Raw genomic sequence first — 19745 nt, 5'->3', positions numbered from 1 at the left:
CATGCTCTTGTGAGCCCCGTCCCCAGCTCCTCTGAGGACAAATGTGCCAGATGGAAGGCAGGGTGGGACTGAGACAGGGCGGGCAGGGGCGCAGCTGCGTCCTCTCCACTCTCCCCGAGGCTGGTCTGCAGAATGGTGGGGCGGGGGGGCTGGTGTGCCCCTTGGGGCCAGCTGCCAGTGCCAGGCCACGCTAGTCCCCAACCTACAGGGCACAGAAAGCAGCCACATGCATAGTCTCAGGCTGCTGAGCAGCCTAGATGGCTGGCTACTCACACTAGGTGCTGCCCTGGTGCCAGCAGGCATGGAGTGCCACCCTGCATGCCTGGCACTCAGCTGGGCAGGACGTAACCGAAAGCCGGGCTGTGTGGCGAAAGCACAAAGTGCTTAGCATATGTGCGAGGAAGGCTGGAAATGACCCTGAGCCTGTGTAAGGGGCAGGGAGGGACCCAGGGCGCTGGACTCTGTGGCAGTTTATGTGCACAGCACAGGCCATGCCTGAGCCCCACTGTCCTCATCTGTACAACAGCACCCACAGCTATCAGGGAGGCTGTGGGGTGCACTGAGCTGAGGGGAACAGGGAGACAGGGAGGGAGGGAAAGGGGTGACTGAGCTTATCCATCCTGGTCTAAGCACAGCAGCATTCACACACACACTTGCACACTGAAACACAAGTGTTATTTGGGGTAGCAGCTGTTGGGAGTGGGCGGGGTAGGGACTGTAGCTGCTCTGGAGTCTGCTACTTCCTCCTGGGTCTGCTCATGCAGCCTGCTCCAGGCTGCCGGGGTGGCAGAGAGCCTGGGCAGCCATGGCATGGAGAGAGTGCCCACAGTGGACGCCAGAGGCTTCTGACCTCAGCAGACAGCTGCCCTTTGCCGCAGGCGATGGCTTCCTTCCCACGGCAGAGCCAGCCCTGTCATAGCCTGTCCCTTGCTACTCTGACACTGCTGTTTATAGACGTTTCCCCATAAATATCTGCCCGAGACAAGAATGCAGTCCAAATCTGCTAAGGTCACTGCGGCCAGGTTTCCATGCTTAGTCCTCACTGGGGGAGCACAACACTCCCCTGGGACCAGCTTTCCCCAGCCTGTGGGGAAAAGAACCCCATACAAATACCTCCTGGGGCTTAGGCGGGGCTGTGCGGGATAGCAGCACTGTGTCCAGGGAAACCCCCTGCCCCCTCCCCTCCCGACATGGCCGCCGCTGCTCCTCCGGTCCCAAAGTCCTCACATGCGTGCTGTCTTCCAGCACATCCTGCAGGGGCTCCTAGGCAGGGCCCTACCTGATTTACCAGCTCCCTGGTGCCTGTGCGGGAGTGCAGGGGGGGGAGCGGGGAGGGGTCAAGCATGGCTGGGGGGCCGCCTGCCCTCTCCAGCTGCTCTGAGCCAGCAGCACCAGCAGAGCTTCCTGTCAGCAGCCTTCCTGGGCTCAGCCCAGAGCCGCCTGCCAATGACCAAAGGACAGAAAGTCGGGGACAAGCTGAATGGCTGTGCCTTCCCTGGGTGATGTGTGTGTCCCCCGAATCCCTAAGCTGAGCCCCTCACCCTAGCGAGGTGGTATGTGAAGGTAAATGATGGCTGAGAGGTCTCAGGGGTGGGCCCCTCCCTGTGGATTCGGGGGCCTTTAGAGTAAGCTCTTGGGTCTCCTGGTGCCTCTGCTTGGCTCCTGCCCGCCAGGGAGCTATGACTACAGCAGGCTAGGCATGGCTCGGCCTGCAGAACTCAGCAGGGTCCCAGGAGGAAATGGCGGACAGGGGTGGGGAGCAGGGCAGACAGTCGAGTCCTCCACTCACCTCGTGAGAGTTGGTGCCATGGGCCACTCTAGTTTTGCAAACTGTAGGAGGAAAAAGAAAAACAGAGAGAAATTAGGAGGACCATTCACCCATACAGACACGGGGCAGATATAACAGGAGTGGGTGCTTCCAGAAAATTCTTAGAATCCCTGCAGCCAAAAGGCGGAAGAGGCAGGTGGGAGCCGAGATACCCTGGTGACAAATGTCTGCGTTCAGCGCCTATGGACAGACGCGCACAGGCCAGGCAGGAAGTGTGTCCTCGGTCTACATGTGAGGACCTCAGCGGTGTGACTGCAGATGGCACCCGGCGCCTCCCCATTCCAATGCCCGCCAGGCAGATGCGGTACGTACTGAAGGGGAATGCCAGGCCGTTCTCTTCCAGCAGCCTCATGGTGTCATCCCCGCACAAGCTGGTGAGCTCCATGAAGGGTGGTGAGCAGATCCGCTCGTCTAGGGCAGAAGGAAGTTGACTGGTCAGCACCCTCCTGGGTCACCCACAAGCCCGCCCCTGCCCCTCCCAGCCAGACTGCCCGAGCTCTGCAATCCTGTGTGTGTGTTTTGGTTGGTCATGGGGCTTGAACTCAGGGCCTGGGAGCTGTCCCTGAGCTTTTTTACTCGAGGCTAGTGCTCTACTACTTTGAGCCACTGCACCACTTCCAGTTTTTCTGGTGGTTAACTGGATAAGATTCTCTTGGGCATCTCTGCCTCGGCTGGCTTTGAACTGTGGCAATGCTCAGATCTCAGCCTCTGGAGAATAGTTGCTAGGATTAGATGCAGAAGCCCAGCGCCCGGCTTTCATTTCACTTTCTAGTAAATATGTTAATAGTTACAAGATTTGTACATGCTAATTGGGAAATCTGAAAAGCATAGAAAAAATACAGAAAGTCATAATCACAGATACATAACTAATTTCTCAGCCTTTATTTTAAATGCGCATATATTTAGACATCGAGGGGCCGTGTAACAGGGTACTATTTTGACATCTTTTTTTTTTTTTTTTTTAACTGAGGGGAGGTTCGTGAGACAAGGTCTAACTACGTAGCCCAGGCTGGTTTCAAACTTGAAATCTTCCCGTCTCAGCCTCCCAGGTGCTTGAAGTACAGCTGAGGCCCATCACACCCGATTTGGAGCCTACGCTGAGGGCCAGGCACCTGATCACGGGCATCCCCCGGCACGGACAGCGGAACCCTTCAGCCTTCCACTCCCAGCGCTCTCAGGCCTGCTCCCTACATCCCTCCAGCAGCTACACATCGGGCAGGCTGCACCCCTGCCTCATGCTTTCCTCGGTGCCCACCCCGTGGATCCAACACTGGGTTCAATTTTGGGGAAAGTTGTGGAAGTCGGGTTGCTTTATAATCATGGCGTACCTGTGGCTGGGTACTGAAGGGGGCGAAGACAACCACTACTGTTACTGGTGTGCTATTGCTGCTGCATAGTCCTCTTCCCTGAAAAGACCAGGAGCTCCCAGGAGGTGGGACCACCCTGTGCTTCTGGGCACAGAGGTCAGGAAAGGCCGAGCATGAGTGGGGCCTGCCACCCACAGACTTGGAACCCAAACGCAAAGCGAACCAGTAGAGTGCTGTCCCCAGAGCTTTGAACTGCTTGGCTAGCCGGGAGGTCTTACTTAGCTCTGAAAACCATGGCAAGACCTGTATAGGCGTATCAAAGTGTCTGTGCTTCCCTCGTCACCCAACCCTGCAAAGTCCATGCTCCAAACAGCCACGACATCTCGGGGTGCTGGGATGTCTCCAGGCCCTGGGAGGAGGTCGGGAGCCAACAATTGTGTGCTCTCTGCATGGAGCAGTTACTTCACCCTCAACGTGCTATGACAGCCCCTGGTGGCACAAATTCATCACTGCCCAGGTCACCCAACAGTCCGCAGCACGGCAGGCACAGGCTGACCTCGCAGGGCAGCAGAAGAGAAGTCAGGAAAGCCAGGTGGGGGAAGCGGGGGAGAAGCAGGTCCTAATACACAGCTTGAGCCATTATCCAAACAAGGGCCCCATCTGCATCCCCTCCAGAAGCAAGGTCTGGGCAGAAAGGCTGGAGAGGGCTGGCACAGCCTCGCACAGCCTCCCAGGGAGGAAGCAGCTTATACAGGAGGCTCACTGCTGCAAATGCTTGCCCAGGCACATGCTCAGGCCCAGACCCACTGCAGGATTCTGCAATAAGCAGGCTGAAGACCAGAGCTCCCTAGCCCAGCAGATCCTGGCTCCCATAGGGAACAGGACAGGACCTGGCCCACCTCTCCCTCCCAGGAGATTCCACAGCTGCTGGAGAAAAGGCCAGCTCCTGTAAGAGCTTCTAGAACAACCCCCACATACACCAGAATTATCAGAACAGGTACACTAGCCTGCCTTCCTGGCCTTTCAGATTTTAGTACCTCTCCCCTCACAACTCCTCTTATTTATTTATTGTCGTGGGGCCTGAACTCTGGGCCTGGGCACTGTCCCTCAGCTCTTCAGCTCAAGGCTAGCGCTCTACCACTTGAGCTACAGTGCTACTTTCAGCTTTCTCTGCTTATGTGGTGCTAAGGAATTGAACCCAGGGCCTCATGCATGCAAGGCAAGCACTCTACCATTGAGCCACCTTCCCAGCTCTCAAATTTTTATATAATGTAACACTACCACCAACATCTCAATCCACTGCCTGCATGCCACTGTTCACGTAACTACTGTAGCTCACTGCCCTCTGAGGAGCCCCATGACGTAGCCCACAGCCACCCCCTTTTACAGATGAGCAAATGGAGGCAAGTGGTGTGGCTAGGGTACCTGCTGGGCACGCTAACCCTCAGTGCACACTACTGACCACAGTCCCTGCCCCCATCAGGAAACATGCCCACCAAGAGCCTGGCTCTCAGTTTTAGGAATCACTAGGTTGGAAACACATCCCTCACCGTAAGGACCAAACTCAAATGTACAAAAAACATTTGAGCCAGGTGTTGGTAGCTCACACCTGTAATCCTAGACAGTTGAGATCTGGTTCAAAAGCCAGCCTGGACAGGAACTGCTGAGAGATTCTTATCTCCAATTAACCACCAAACAACAACAACAAACAACAAGAAAACCAAAACCAAACCAGACACGGAGCTGTGGCTCAACGGGTAGACTGCAAACGTTGAGCAAAAAAGCTCAAGGACAGCACTCAGGCGCTAAGTTTAAGCTCCAGGACAGGTGTATGTGCATGCGTGCACGTACACACGTACACACGTACACACACACACACACACACACACACACACACACAGCGCATCTGACAAACTCTAATGCTCTTCTCTGGTAAAAGCAATCTAAGTCTGAGGTGAAGTCCCAGAAGGGACAAAGGGAGCCATCTTTTCCCAGATATGTCTGGGAAAAGTTCAAGAACAAGAAGACATTTCCACTGAGCCACCTTCCCAGCTCTGAAGACATTTCCAAACGAATGGGTTGCATGGAGCGCTAGCTGGACTCGCAGCGTCCTTCACTGAGCCTCCAATGGAAGACGGCAGCCTAGGTGGTTGCAGTGGCCAAGTGGGCCAGGAAAGAGAGGGTACATCCGCCTGCTCAAGCTCCTGATCTGGTGCTGGCTGCCCACACGCTGAGCCCCTCTGGCTGCCAGTCTCTCTCCTCACTTGGGAAGAGGGCAATGAGACTGAGCGGCCCAGCGGGGAGATGCTCCTATCTCAAGCTCAGGGCCTGGCCTGAGCCACAGGAGCAGGACTGAGCCAGGGCAGCCCGGAGCCTGCAGAGCAGACTCAAGCCTTACCAGGCCACAGACCACAAGAGCCCCAACTGCTCTGGCCTCTGACCCCAGTGTCCAGGCTGCATGAGCCCATTTCTGGCCTCCACTCATGTCGACCCAGCCATCAGCCCCCCTTCACAGGGAGAAAGTGGCCCCAGGCAGAGGGAACGAGGGCCAGGGCCCAACGCTCAGTGCAGCATATATGGCGGAAGGCACAGAGGTCACCAGAGGCTGGGGGCAGGACCACGACCTATAGCACGCAGGTGGGTACCGTGGCTGCCTTCACTGGCCAGAGGTGCTCAGTGCAACCCTGCCATCTTCCTCCCGCAGACACACCAGCCTTGCCCACACAAGGACAGCAACAACCTCAGGCAGCTCAGGCCGGCCTCCGCCGCGGCCAGCACCTTGTCCCCCCTCTGATAAGGCAGTGCTGGGAGCCCTCCAGGCTATTTCTGTTCCTGGAAAAAAGGCTACTGTTGCTTATTTAACTGTCATCTTTATTTCTGGATGAGAGTGGAAAGAGGCTTTTTTTGGTCAGATGGTGGACTGTGTTCTTCTGAGAGCTGTAACATCAGCCCTGGGAAATAGCAAGGCTCCATCTTGCCTCTCTGCTGCCTGGACCAGAGAGCAGGAAGCCAGAGGGCCTGTGGAGAGGACCAGGCCCCAACCATGTGCTCTCCCAAGTTCACAGCAGGGAAGACTGTACTACCATGCCACAAACACTTGATAACCGCTGTCCCGTTCACTCTACAGGTGCCACAGAATTTGCAAGAAAGCAAAAAGAGCCAAGCACAGGTGGCTCACATCTGTAATCCTAGCTACTGAGGAGGCTGAGATCTGAGGGTCACGGTTCGAAGCCAGCTTAGGCAGGAAAGTCTGTGAGGCTCTGATCTCCATCTGTGCACTGGAATTCTCTTGCCTGTCTTCTGCGTAGCTGGATGACAGGTACCAGGCCCAGTTACTGGTCTTTTCAAAAGTTTGGCCAGGCTGGCCTCAAACCAATCCCTACCTCACAGGGAGCTGGGATTAAAGCACCAGCCACTGCACCTGCTCTTACAGCACCACTTCTAACAGCATCCTGGAGAGGCCAGGGAAGACTCCTTGGGCGGGAGCAAGGTGAAAAGGCTTGCGTAAGGTTCAGGTTCCAGTCTGTATGAATCCCATGCTGCAGCTGCTACAGCCATATGGGTCTCCCCAGGCTTCCGGCAGAACGGAGGGTCAGGAAGGCACAAGCATGATGGCCACGGTCACGGCTGCGGCCCTGGCAGGTGGGTAAATAAACCATGAATGAAGCACCAGCCAGGCGGCTGCCTACCCTGCTCAGAGAGAGGAGGCGCTCACAGGCCTCCGGTGCCGGGCGCCGCAGCTGCATCTCTCAGAGCTGGGCCCAGTTTTGCTTTCTTGGCCATTCCCTGTTCCCAGGGCCCTGCTGTATGGCAGGAAGCAGCCTCATTCATGCGGGGGCCAAGCAGGGGCCATTGTGCCCAGGGTGTGGCAACATAATCCAGGTTCTCACTGAACTTTCCAAAATCAAGAGCTGAGCAGAACCTGAGCATGCCAGACCTGCCCGCCCTGTAGCCCTCCCTCTGCCCCCTTTGCGGCCTGGGAAAGTCCTGCTTCTCCCTTGAGATTGCCCCGGTCAGGCCACTTCCCTGGTCTAAGCAGCTTCTTGGAGCACCCTCCCCCACAATCCGGGAGGAGCTCCCTCTGCTGTGCGCACCACCCCATCTCAGCTCCCTTTCTACCTGGCTGGTGGTCCTGCAGAACACCTGAGCTACCCGGTCTGAATCCCACCTCCACCTCACATCCGCCATGTACCTGCACTCTGGGCCCTCGTCTCCTGGCTGGAAGGTGAGGACAGCGGTGCTATCCGGGCCACTCCCCTCCACGTGGGGGGTGGGGGGGACGCGCAGGGCAAGGATGCACTTTCAAGTTAGGAATTCGCTTAAACTGTGTAAGAAACATATGTGTGCATCTTGCCATATTTGCTTTGGATCCTTTTAAAACAAGAAATAAACGGTGGCAGGTATAGCCAGGTTCTGCTACTGGCATGACAGGCCTGTTACCTCATGGTGGGGAGGGGGGGGGAGCGGTGGGCGGCATTGCCTTCTACATTGCTGAGGAAGCTCTCAGGTTCAGGTCCCGTCCCCTGGGACAGGTGTCTGAGCAGCTGGCCACACTGGCCTCTCACCCCAGGACTGTCATGTGTAGGCAGAAGTGTGGTACACTGGGAAGTTCTGCAGGGAAGGACACTGGCCGCACCTGGCACCCTGCTCCCATGCTCACAGCGAAGGCGATTGTGGGAAGGAAAGCGTCATGCCGGAGACCAACCCAGAAAGCAAAATGAGGACAGTGAGGATAACACTGGAGGCTCCAGAGCCAGCCTGGCTGACAGCACCCGGGCCGTGGGTCAAGCCACTAATACTGTCTGAGCTGATCTGCCTCATGCGTAAGATGGGGGAATACTGCTACCCACTTCCCGAGTTGCAGCTGGAACTCAGTGAGACCACACTGGAGCAGGACAGACTCAAGAGCCGGAGCTAGCCCTGGTTTTTGGGACCCAGCAATCTCTAGGAAGTGGCTGGCGCCCATCCAGCACCATCCCTCTGGACCTATGCTCTTGGACACAGACCAGCCTCTAGTGGACAGGGCACTGGGACTTCCTCTTGGCTTCTTACATGTTCCTGGGGTCTTAATCCACGAAGCCTCACCCTAACAATACTTCCCCACATAGGGTGCTCTGCTCCCAACCCAGAAGACCCCTGGCATCCTGTCCCCTCCTCACCGCCTCAGACTGCCTCATCATCTCTCTCTGCTCAGGTACCTCCTAGCTTAAGCACTGAGCCTAGCACCTTGAAAGAAGCCCATAGCCTCCCCAGGCCTCCCAACCTGATCCTGTGAACTTCGCTGAAATGCATACTCCAACCTGAATCTCTGAGCCTCAGAGCAGGACTGTACAGGGAGAGAGCATTTTTAATGACGTAATTCATGTGAAATGAGTTCGTTAGGGTGGGTCCTAGTCCCATGTTGGCATCCTTATGAGAGATTAGAACAGACACACACGTGTCGACACAGGGAGACACATCAGCCAGCCAAGAAGAAACCAACCAAGCCCACAGATTTGAATTTTCTGGCCTCCAGCAAGGTGAGATTTTGGCTGACAAAGGCCTTCACCTGTAGTTTTGTACTTCCAGCCATATCCCAACTCCAGACAGAGTAGGTTCCCCACATCCTATTTCTGGGGTTTTCTTCCTCCTTCTTGGCTTCCTCCTCCCCCTACTCCTGGTCCTCACTTTTGTGGCATTAACGGGGCTCTTTCAAGCCCTGCTGAGTCCCACCTCTTTCCTGAGGCTCTGCAGAGCAAGAAGACTGATGATTCTGCCTCCTTACCTGTACTCACCCAACCTCTTCCCATTTCCCTCCCCACTCCTGCCTTGTTCCTCTCTTGTGCCCCTAAATGTTAGTAATATGTTTGGGTTCTGACTCAGCAACCAGGTAGTTTGCTCCTTGGGGACAGGAAAAGGCAGGCTTTGGTAAAAACAAACAAACAAACATCTCTTTGACAAGTGTGTGTGCATGAAGATAAACAGATGGAACAGGATGACAGATGGAAAAGGAGCCAGGAGCTAGTGCAACCAGGATAGGAGGTATCCTGCAGCACCCCATCTGGACACCAGGCAGCGCTGTTGATCTGGGGCAGCTCTGCCAAGGGCCAGTCTATGAGCTCAAGTGCCCACAACTCATTTAGTGCTGTTATCCATAATCAAGAGCTACATGTGCTTGAACTATAGATAGATATAGAGAAAGATGTTCTGTGCGTTCTAGGAAACCTCATTTCAGCATGACAGTAGCTCTGAAAGCAACTCAAAACAGCTTGCTTTTGTAGTAGCCACGATGATGGCATGCACCTGGCAATACTCAGCAGTGAAGCACAGGCACGTGGAATCCCGCAGAGAGGCAGAGAATCTGACTGTTCCATGCCTGTGGAGCATGACCCAACACCTATTCCTGATGGTTCCTCCCACACTCGGTAATTAAAGGTGACTCGTCTCTCCTCTCCGGCAGAGCTAGGCAGCACCCAGCAGGACTAGATCTGTGTCCCTTCAGAAGGAGTGGAAACAATGGGATGGCAGTGACGTCATCCTGTGTATCTCTAGGCCTATTAATAATCCTGGGCGAGATAAAATTGAAATATTGTGTCTTGTCTGTTAAGACATTTAGAAGTTCCAGGCTCTGAAGCCAGCCTGCCCAGGGGAATGTGGGAACATCCCAGACACTGCTTGAAAATCTACTGCAGCTCTCGTTCAGTTCCCAGGAACTGTGATCTCGATCCTTGAAGCTGAGGCAGCCACTGGTGCCAAGGGCCTGAAGGGCTCAGAACTAAGTCAAGGCTAAGTATGCCCAAAGCCTGGTCTGGAGCTTGGAAGAAAACAGGCCTGTAGCTTGAGATGGTAACTGTGCATTAACATGACTGGGCCACAGGGAGCCCAGGCATTTGGTCAAACATGGTTCTGGTTGTGTCTGGATGAGACCAACACTGGAGTCAGTGCACTGAGTAGAGGAGATGGCCCTCCCAAGGTGAGGTGAGGGAGAATTTACTGTCTCAGTGCTTTCAGGTCCTACCCCTGTCCTCAGACTGCAACCTAAGACAGTCAGCTCCCCAGCTGAGACTTTGGTCTTGGACTAGCAGTCACACGATTGGCATTCCTGGGGTTCATTTCTAGTTTGTAGGTGGCAGGTCCTAGGGCTTCTCAGTCTTGATCACTGTGTCAGCCAATGTCTTGCAAGCCTCCTTTTGTCACAAAATGGATGCTGACTGCCATCCCTGTGGGTGGGTTGGCTCTGGGGCCCCACAGAGAAGTAGAATGTCATTCTGGGAGGTAGGGGTAAACAGTGCTCTTCTGGAATACACATCCCTGTTCCCTGAGGCTCACAGCATCAGGCTAGCTCGTCTGTCATAGCCCGGTGAGACTGTCCTGGAGATGGTTCCTCTCCATCCTGGAGACCTGGTGGAGCCTAGTCAAGCTCCAGATTCATGAGCAAAGAAGCTCCCACTATTGTTTAACAGCTGTTTAGGTTTTTGCAGTAACAGACAAGCAGAATAGAGGCTACGGATGACACCTGGGCCATGTTGTACGGGGCTGGCAGGGCTAGCAACCACAACAATTGGCACAGGTAGCCCAGCTCCAAGCCAGCCCCGTGCTGAATCTGGAGCACCTCAGCTCCCAGAGACCTTGTAACAGAGCAGGGGAGTGGATTACTGTTACCACCTCCACTTGCATAGGTGGCAACAGAGGCCCTGGGTGGGAATGTACTTGAGAGCCAGAGAGCAGAGCAAGGCTTTCAATCTCTAGGCTCAGTCCCCTTTACCCCACCTTCTGCCACCTCAACAGGTCCCTAAGCACCTCTCCTTTGGTACTGAGCCATCTCCAACCTTACCTACAGGTCTGACTCAAGCTGGATTCCTGACCCTGGAGGAACTGGCTCTGCCTTTCTCAGGCTACCATGCTTCAAACACTACTTCCTCAAGAGCCTATGGCCACAGAAGTCCAGGCTGTCCCTACTCTGCCCCAAGCTCCCCAAGTCCCCCACCCAGGTCACCATGTCAGAGCATCCACTCCTTATGCATCTGAGTCTTGAGGTCATCCTTCCTTCATTACACATTTATTGGGCATGCACCACACCCAAGCCCTGCCCTAGGGATTGCAAATCCCCAAAGACAAGCTTGCTCCCTGTGCTCAGGCCTCACCATCAGTGGAGCAAGAAGACAGCAGCCAGCAGAGAGGGCAGCAGGATTTTTGTGTGACTGAAGGTCTGGGGTAGGGAGAAGACTCTAGTTCCACAAGGAGAAGGGAGTAGGCAGCAAAGTGGGCTTCTACAAGGAGGTGGCCTGCCTCAGCCACCAAAGCTAGAGGCAGTCAAGGGGACTGAGGTTATTATTAACAGACAGAACACCATGGATCAAGCGGGGAGGGTGGGGGAGGGGCCAGGACAGGCCCATGTGGTGCAGGAAGGTTGTAGTAGGAAGTGCGAGGGTCAGCATGGCAAGACAGATTCTAAAGCAAAGGTGGGCAGGAGCCATATGCCACAGGCGATGGCATGAGACTTGACAGACAAGGGGAAGACACCAGGTGCCCTGGTGCACTTGCCCGGCCCTGCTCTGCGTGACAGCTGGGCTGTTGATACCATGTGGCCTTGCATGGCGGCTGGCTCTGGTATGATGGTGACCTGGGAATAGAGAAGTAGCCTGAGGGGCCTGGCTTCATCTCAGGGCTCAGAGCTGACCACTGATCCCTGGGTGTGGCCTGAAGGTGACCAGCCAGATGTGAAGGATGGTGGCACCGCAGAAGCCGACAGTGGCAGGGACGGGGACCTCAGTCCTACAGCCACAGGGACTGACTTCTGCCATGTGCACTTGTGTGCCCATGGGGGTGACGCTCCCCAGGTTACCCTTGATTCAGGCCTCTGTGCCAGGAGCCCAGGCACACGATGGTGCTTCTGACCCACTTGGCTGTGAGACAAGGCCAGGGCTATCAGCAGCTGCTCAGTGGCTGTCCTCGCTCTGCACAACAGGGAGCTAAGACAGAAAGGTAATGGTCATGCGGAGCCACGGGAGAGGAAGAGGAGCAGCAGCTGCAGCCCCCACCTTGGTACCTGAACACTTTGCAGAAGCCCACGGTCTTGCTACAGCAGCTCCCTCCCTTGGCCAGGAAGCCAGACGGGAACAAATGACGGGGCGTGATGCCCCAGCAAGGGCTGGTGTGGCTGGATGAAGCCAGCATGCCGTGGTTGGCAGAATGAGTCCTTTTCCTCCAGCCCGTCTGAGCTAGCTGCTGACCACGTCACCTCATGGGGCTTAACAGCCGCGTGCACTGTTCAAAGCCAGGCGCGGAGGAGTCAGGCACCAGCCCAGATGGAGACAGACGCTCCTGAGCCCCGAGCGGCGGCTGGAAATGTGGATTAGCTGGGTGGCAGCTGTTCGCACAGATTACAGTGCCCACCCCCGACCCCAGACAGGGCTCTCCATCCCCCCCACAGCTTCAGTTTCCCATGCTTTGTCTCCACGTTTATAAAATTATGTTTGGAGTGCTCTTTTGGGCAGTATAAATACTAAAAGAAGAAGAGGAAACTGTTAGATTGGCTCCAGGGTGAAGATGATGCCTGCACTGGTCAAACCCCATATTTCTTTCTTTTTTTTTTTTTTTTAACAATGGGACAATTTCCTTCCTACACAAAGGGCTCTATTCAATCAATAAAAAAAAGAATAACAACCCAATAGAGATGGGGAAAGAGCATGAAAAGATTCATTCACAGGAGAAATGCAGGTGTCCAATAAATAGACGGAGAAATGCTCGGTTTCCCGTCACAATAGATTAAGATGAGGTGGATGTCACTCCCTCAGGCAGATGGGCATGATTAGAGTAAAATTGTTCAAACTCCTTGAAGGGTAAGCCAGCAAGATCTGCCATTTCACCGAAACATAACCCAGTTTGTTAAGACAACAAGAAATCCAAACAAATCTGGAATAACCCCATAAGCCCAAACAGTCAAGTAAGTTGTGATTCACACATGCCTTGGAATATTATATTGCTATCGAAAAGGCAAGCATAATCTCCTTCATCTTTCTTGGCTGATGTTCAAAGCCAAGACATATATAAAGGGGTCACAAACTGTACCAAAATACACTGGAGATGACCTCGGTTCTGTTTCTTTAGAAGTACACATCTACATACTTCCTGTAAAGTATAAAAAGGCTCTAGGCCAGACTCCAAACTGCAAACAGTTGCCACTGAAGATCTGAATAACTGGCAATAAAGGTCCAAGAGGTTGATAGAGGATTCAAGAGCAGATGTGCCCCTCTCTGGGTGTGGCGCTCACAGGGACATCCCAGGCTGCGGTTTCTGAGTGTGTGGGGTGGAACAGGCCTCTCACCAGAAACCTTATAAAAAGAGAGAGGGAACAGACCCCGCTGAATACACGGAGAAGGCCATGATTTTTTAAAATTTTACTACCTTTGAAATTGATAGGTCTCATAACTGGTGGCAGGGCACAATGTAGCTACCATTTTCCATGTCTTACTAACCATAAAATCATCAGTGTGTCCTACAAGTGGTGGTAAAATGCCACACACCCCTACCCGGGACTGAAGATTCACACAGAGCATTAGAGGTTCTGAGAAGTCCTGCAGCGAAAGAAGCCCATAATCTAACCCATTTCCAACACAGCCGACTGTTTCCCACTCCTCATTTCTGCCTTTCCTTTATTTAGGTGAACCTGCGCTGCGGCTCCGTGAGGGGCCACACAGGGCCCTGTGGCTCTGGGGACGGCCGTGCTCCTGGTCAATGGCGTGCAGCTGAGCGGAGAAGGACAGGATGGCATCACATGAGTCACCAGCCAGTTCCACAGCCGCGAGCGGCTGAGAACCCGAGCACTAAAGCAGCAGGGCAAGGGCAGCACGGGAAATGAGAGAAAACATGGCTTCTTCTCAGAAGGAGCTTGACAACTACCAAGAGCAAAATGGAAATTTCCCCTGGAAAACCAAGTAACTGCTGTTGAGTGGCAGAAGGCAAATCGTTGGCACGGCTGTCCCCTGCTGCAAGAGGCCTGGGGGCAGGACAGGAGAGGGGAGGGGGGAAGGGGAGGGGGCGGCGGGAGGTGCTCAGGGCCATCTGTGCTCAGTGCATTCCTACCTCCACTGAGGCCAGAAGAGTGAGGGCGACGGGCCTCAGCACAGGGTGGGGAATTCCCTGAAGGGTGGGGTCGCTGCGTGGCAGCCCAGGTGCCCCCTGGTTCTAGGCTCCTGCGGAGGTGTGGCCTCCGACCTGCCACGGGGTCAGCAGAGGGCAGGAAGGCAGGGGGACCTGACTTCAGAGAAGTGGCTGCCCGGCACACACTGGGCAGCATGATGTCCACACAAAGCCGGGCTTCAGCTCTGAAACCTCAAGGAGCCACGGCCTGCCTCCAAGGCCCTGCGTCCTCATGGGAAAGGGGCTGCTGGATGAGAACAGGAGGGAGCCGCTGCAGCGCTGGCCAGGACCCATGCTCAGCTCCCAGGCAGGTGAGGACACAAGACAGGGGGGTTCACCAAGCCCCAGGCCATTTCCTAGTACAGTGGGAAGTTAGCTTGGCCCACAGCTGCTCCACAGTGTGTGTGTGTGTGTGTGTGTGTGTGTGTGTGTGTGTGTGTGTGTGTGTGTGTGTGTGTGTGTGTGTGTGTGTGTGTGTGTGTGTGTGTGTGTGTCGCACAGGGAGGGGGGGTGTCACATGAAGCTTGCTGTGTAGACCCAACTCTTGCACTTCAGTGTGGGGCCCCTGCCTGGGAGGGGAAGGCAAGAGCCTCCACACTCCCTACTCTGCTACTCTGTCTGGGTTCCACTCCCACGGCCACAGGCTCTGGGCCTTTGTCCTCCTCGCACCTGGCCCCGCAGCCCAGGCTCACAGACTGGGCAGACACAGGCTGGCTGGATGAGCCCCCGGGTCCCTCTGCCCAATCTGAGGTGGGACAGTATCTCAGGAGGCCCCCGAGCAGGACACAAGTGATGTCAACCGTGCTTGCAGATGTACAAATGTCCCCGAGGGGCAGGGGCTTGCTCAAGTGGACTGCAGGTCTGAGCCAGGTCTGTCCGCACACCGTGTCCTTCCCCCTTTCTCGCGCTGCTGTTCTTGGGAACAGACAGGGCTGTGTTCCAGGGAGGGATCCCATGGGGGAAATACCGGGTGACCATCTGAAGCAGAGCAGCTAGTAGCCAGCAGGGACCTCGCTGGCCAGTGTCATTTCCTGGCTACCAGAGGGCACCTCAGGAACCAGGGCCTAGGCTGAGGGCCAGAGGCAGAGTCCCCATAGCATTGTCTCCTTTGGCCCTGGACAGGGAGACAAGAGGCTGTGCATAACGAATGAGGCACTGGGTTCAGGAATCTGGCTAAGATCGAGTCAAACAGTGAGGGTACAACCCAGACCTGCCAGCAGCTGTGGGCTTGAGTCCACTTAGATCAACGCACCTCCGTGCCCTAAAACCGGCGTGGCAACACAGCTTCCCCGTGGCAGCACAGTGCAAAGCACCCACCACCCAGCAGCTACCTGAGAGCCAGCTGGTGAGGCCCTCAGGCTCGGGGGAAAGTGCGGCCCGAGGCCTGAGCTTGGGTCCCCAGCCCTACGGCCAACAGGAGTGACAGCAGCGCTTCCCCCCAACAGGGGCCCTTCAGGCAATCATTTCTCCTGGGCTCTAAGGAATGTTCTTTTCTCTTCCCTTGCTGTCTAGATTACTCAATTTCAAGCCAGCTTCCAATCACCTCCAAGATGAACCCTGATTAAATTCCCATAAAACCACAGGCAGAGAAACTTGATCTGTGCTGTGCACCCTCTTCCCCCAGGGGGCCTGGCATCTGGGACAGGCCATCTGTCACCCTAGAGTTGGTGTGTGGGAGGTTCTGGGAGAGGCGAGCAGAGGTTGCAGAGCAGAAAGGAGCCATGGAGCTGTTGTTCCTGCCCGAGACCCTTCACTTCTGTTCTCCCGGGGCCAAACGCAAACCAAAGCCCACCATTCCTTCCCCGCCACCCCCCACGCCCCCACCCCCGCTGTGAGAAGTCCGGATGCCTTCTCTCACATGCTCTGGCCCGTTCAGGAGCAGGCTACAGCCATGCTCAAAACCACTCAGCTTGGTTGAGACGAGCCATGCCTGTGTTCTGGCCCTGGCCCTGTATGGCAGAGTGGGCTGTCACCGTGAGAACTTGCCTAAAACTGCATGCAAGGCAAATCATGGTGTGTCACCACGGCCTCCCCCCACCCCCGATGCCTGCACCAGGCAACACCGAGATTCTGGGAGCTTCCACCCAGCTTCCACCCTCTTCACTTGAGGGGTGTAGGTGCAGGCCTGTCTGCAAGTGCCAGCCGCCCAGAAGCCAGCGGGAGCCATGGTCGGGGTGTGGCTGGCGTGCTGATCCTAGGCTCAGGCTGCTGTGCGGGAGGGGGCTGCTGCTGAGATCACAGGTTGAGGCGGCAGCCCAGAGCAGCAATGGGCTCCTCTCCAAATGCCATTCACTGTGAACACGCTGGGCCCAAAGCAGGAGCCCCTCTCTTGCATGTGCTGCAGCACATGCAACAGGGCTGGGAAGGTGGCTCAGTGGTAGAGCGCTTGCCTTGCATGCCAGAGGCCCTGGGTTCGATTCCTCAGCACCACATAAGAAAAAAGAAAAAAACCGGAAGTGGTGCTGTGGCTCAAGTGGTAGAGCGCTAGCCTTGAGCTGAAGAGCTGAGGGACAGCGCCCAGGCCCAGAGTTCAGGCCCCACGACCAGACCCAAAAAAAAAAAGAAAAAGAAAAAAGAAAACAACAACAACAAACTCCTTCTCTTCTTTGGGGGCCTCAGGCTTCCAAGGCAGGCACTCTACCTGAGCCAGGCCTACAGTCCTTTTTTGCACTGGTTATTTTGAGACAGGGTCTTGCTTTTTGCCTGGGCCCATGTCTAGACCCTGAACCTACTGTAGCTGACATGACAGGCGCCTCCCACCTTACTTGGTGTCAGTCTTGAAAATGTTTTGTCCAGGCTGGTCTGGAGCTGAGAGCTTCTCAGCCTCATATTACTAGGATGACAGACACGCACAATCATGCCCATCAACTGGTTGAGAAGGGTCTCGTGAAATTTTTTTACCCAGGCTGGCTTTGAGTCACAATTCCCCGGATCGCAGCCTCCTAAGTAGCTAGGATTATAGGCAGGAGCCACTACACTAGGCTCTTACTTTAGTTCTTTTTCTTTGGGGATAAATCTCCAAATTCCAGCTAGACACCCACCTGCCCAGACCAAGAGCTACATTTCCTGTCTCCCTTGCAGCTCGGCATGTGGCTACTTCTGGACAATGACAGGGGAACAGCATGATGCTGTAGCTTCCAGGGTAACAACTTCAACAAACAACCACCTCCTCCTCCTCTTCCTGCTCCTCCTTCTTCTTCCTCTTCTTTTATCATTACCTTAAGTAATTGAATAAAGAAAGGAGCTGAGCCAGGTACCAGTGGCTCACACCTATAATCCTGGCTACTCAGGCGGCTGAGATCTGAGGATCATGGTTCAAAGCCAGCCTGGGCAGGAAAGTCCGTGAGGGTCCAATTAACCAGAAAACCGGAAGTGGGGCTGTGGCTCAAGTGGTAGAGTGCTAGCCTTGAGTTGAAGAGTTCAGGGACAGCGCCTAGGCCCAGAGTTCAAGCCCCACAAATTAAAAAAAAAAAAAAAAAAAAAAGGAGTTGTCATTTAACAAAAGAGTTTATGAATACAACACAGACCTTCCTCCCTTTTGCTTGCTCTCCTCCCCAGCACCTAGATCTCGGATGTGATCGCTAGATGTTCAGCCACCACTGTGGACCAGAAGGCCATCCTAGCAGAGAACGACGACTCAGAAGTGGCCAGGGTCCCTGCTGTTGTACCCCAGAACTAGGCGGCCTTCCTCTGGGTCTTTACATCAGAGAGAGGGTCATCCTAGCTCTGTGAAGCCAACTTGTAGCCGCTGTCCCAGCGGCCAGTATGAGGCAGAGCATGGGCCCTGCTTCCCTCTCTGTCCAGGTACTGGAGACGAGCTCTGGGAAGGTGGGACTGCAGCACACTGACCACACTCAGGCTGCTAGGCACTCAACAGATGCTGATGCAGAGGGGACAGTCCTCCACAGGAATGCTCTGCGAGGAGACAATGGCACCCGAGCGCAGATGCCTGTTATTTCCGGGAGACCCGCTCCATGTGCACGACAGTCAGGAGTTTGGGTCAGCTGTGTCACGTAGAAGCGGAGCCTCCTCACAGCAGCCTCCCCCGGCTTTGCTTCCCCACAGCCTAGGTTCTCTGACAATGGGGAAGGCCACCTCAGCTGGGGGTCTGGCAGCTGGGGAAGGCTCCCCAAGCTCCCCATCCCTTTCTCTCAAACAAAAGCTGTGTCACTTGCATCGCTATAATTATCCAAGGGAACTCTGAGGGTAATTACGGCTATTCACAGACAGACGCCTGAAAGGGCCATGTGCCTCCAAAGCAACAGGGAGCAGGTGGGCCATGGAAACCCAGGACCCACCTCCCTGGAGGGTCTTTGCACCTGCACAGTGAAGGGAGGGGGAGCAGGAAAGGGCTCAGGAAGTCCCAGCCTCAGGCTGCCCTTCTGACAGAATACCAGCCAGCCTGGCATGCACAGTAAGGGAAACCCAGAGTGCAGCCTTCACAGCCCCCACCCAACAGTTCCTGCTGGCGCAGAGCCGAGCCTGCCTTAGAGTTCAGACAAGGGGCTCGGGTTGGCACGAGGGGCCCAGGCCCACTCTGCGATCCCCTATCTCTTCCAGTGCAGAGCTCCTGGCAGATGGCAACCGGGACCCACTCGAATGGCCTCTGTCTCACACTGTGGATCCCACACAAGTGGCCACACAGATTCTCCCGCTGGATTTCCTCTACTGTCCCATCTGCAGCCCATGAGGACACACCTTCCATCCTTACCCACCAGGGACGGTCCTACTCCAGGAACACTGGGGGAGCGGGGGAAGGGAGGGGTAAGGCGCCCAGCAGGCAGTGCCCTCATGGCTTACTGCTGCTGCAGCTGCGGTCACACTGCGCTGGAGCGCAGTCAGCTAATCTCTGTCTCACCCACACCCCAGAACAGACAGGGCCCACAGCTCTACTTTTGAGTCTATGGAAACCAGAACCCCACCCCTGAACATCAAGAAGGCCCAGGCCTGGCTCTAATAACCAGCATGACAGGGAGGCTTCAGGGAGGGGACTCAAGTCAGATGAACCTGCTGCTAGCCCACCAGCCGTGCTGTGCAGAGGGGCCCCTGGCTTGGTGTCTACTGTACAAGGCAGGCCCATGAACCCATCAGGCACATGGCAGGGCACGCATGGATGCTTCTCATATACTCCTTGTCAGAACCATCTGCCTGTATTGGTAATTGTGCGTGCCCTGTAATGGTTATAAATATTCAAATGGACGTTAGCAGAATAAAGGTTCCCCATTCCTTCAAGCAGTCAGGGGACAGACCACCATTTGGTGGGGCCTGTTGGGTGGCCCAGGCCCCCCGGTGAAGGAAGCCAGACGTTCATGGGACTTGGTAAAGCTCCAGAGAGCAACCCCTGCACCTGAGGGAGGCAGGCCTGCCTGGGGCTTGGATGTCCTCCATGCAGGCACGGGGGCCCAGGTGCTTCCCTCTGTGATGTGTCCCTGAGTCTCCTCCACTTCACTGGGGCCCGTCTGTGGTGATCTCTGCTTACACACTCCAAC

At 55.3% G+C, this 19745-nt stretch overlaps 1 protein-coding gene across 1 annotated transcript in view; it reads right to left on the bottom strand.

Moving 5' to 3' along the window:
* The window catches only part of Itpk1 (inositol-tetrakisphosphate 1-kinase), a 130618-nt gene that overhangs the window by 13894 nt on the left and 96979 nt on the right, over positions 1–19745 (bottom strand). Inside the window, 2 exon segments of the mRNA XM_042692760.1 lie at positions 1790–1830; positions 2141–2239. Of these exon segments, the coding sequence (XP_042548694.1) occupies positions 1790–1830; positions 2141–2239 (140 nt within the window).

Source organism: Dipodomys spectabilis, unplaced genomic scaffold (assembly GCF_019054845.1).
Source record: "Dipodomys spectabilis isolate Male_0828 unplaced genomic scaffold, ASM1905484v1 ptg000157l, whole genome shotgun sequence".
Lineage (NCBI taxonomy): Eukaryota > Metazoa > Chordata > Mammalia > Rodentia > Heteromyidae > Dipodomys > Dipodomys spectabilis.
Note: the sequence above shows the minus strand (reverse complement) of the source record. Positions and strands in the feature narration are given on the sequence as shown.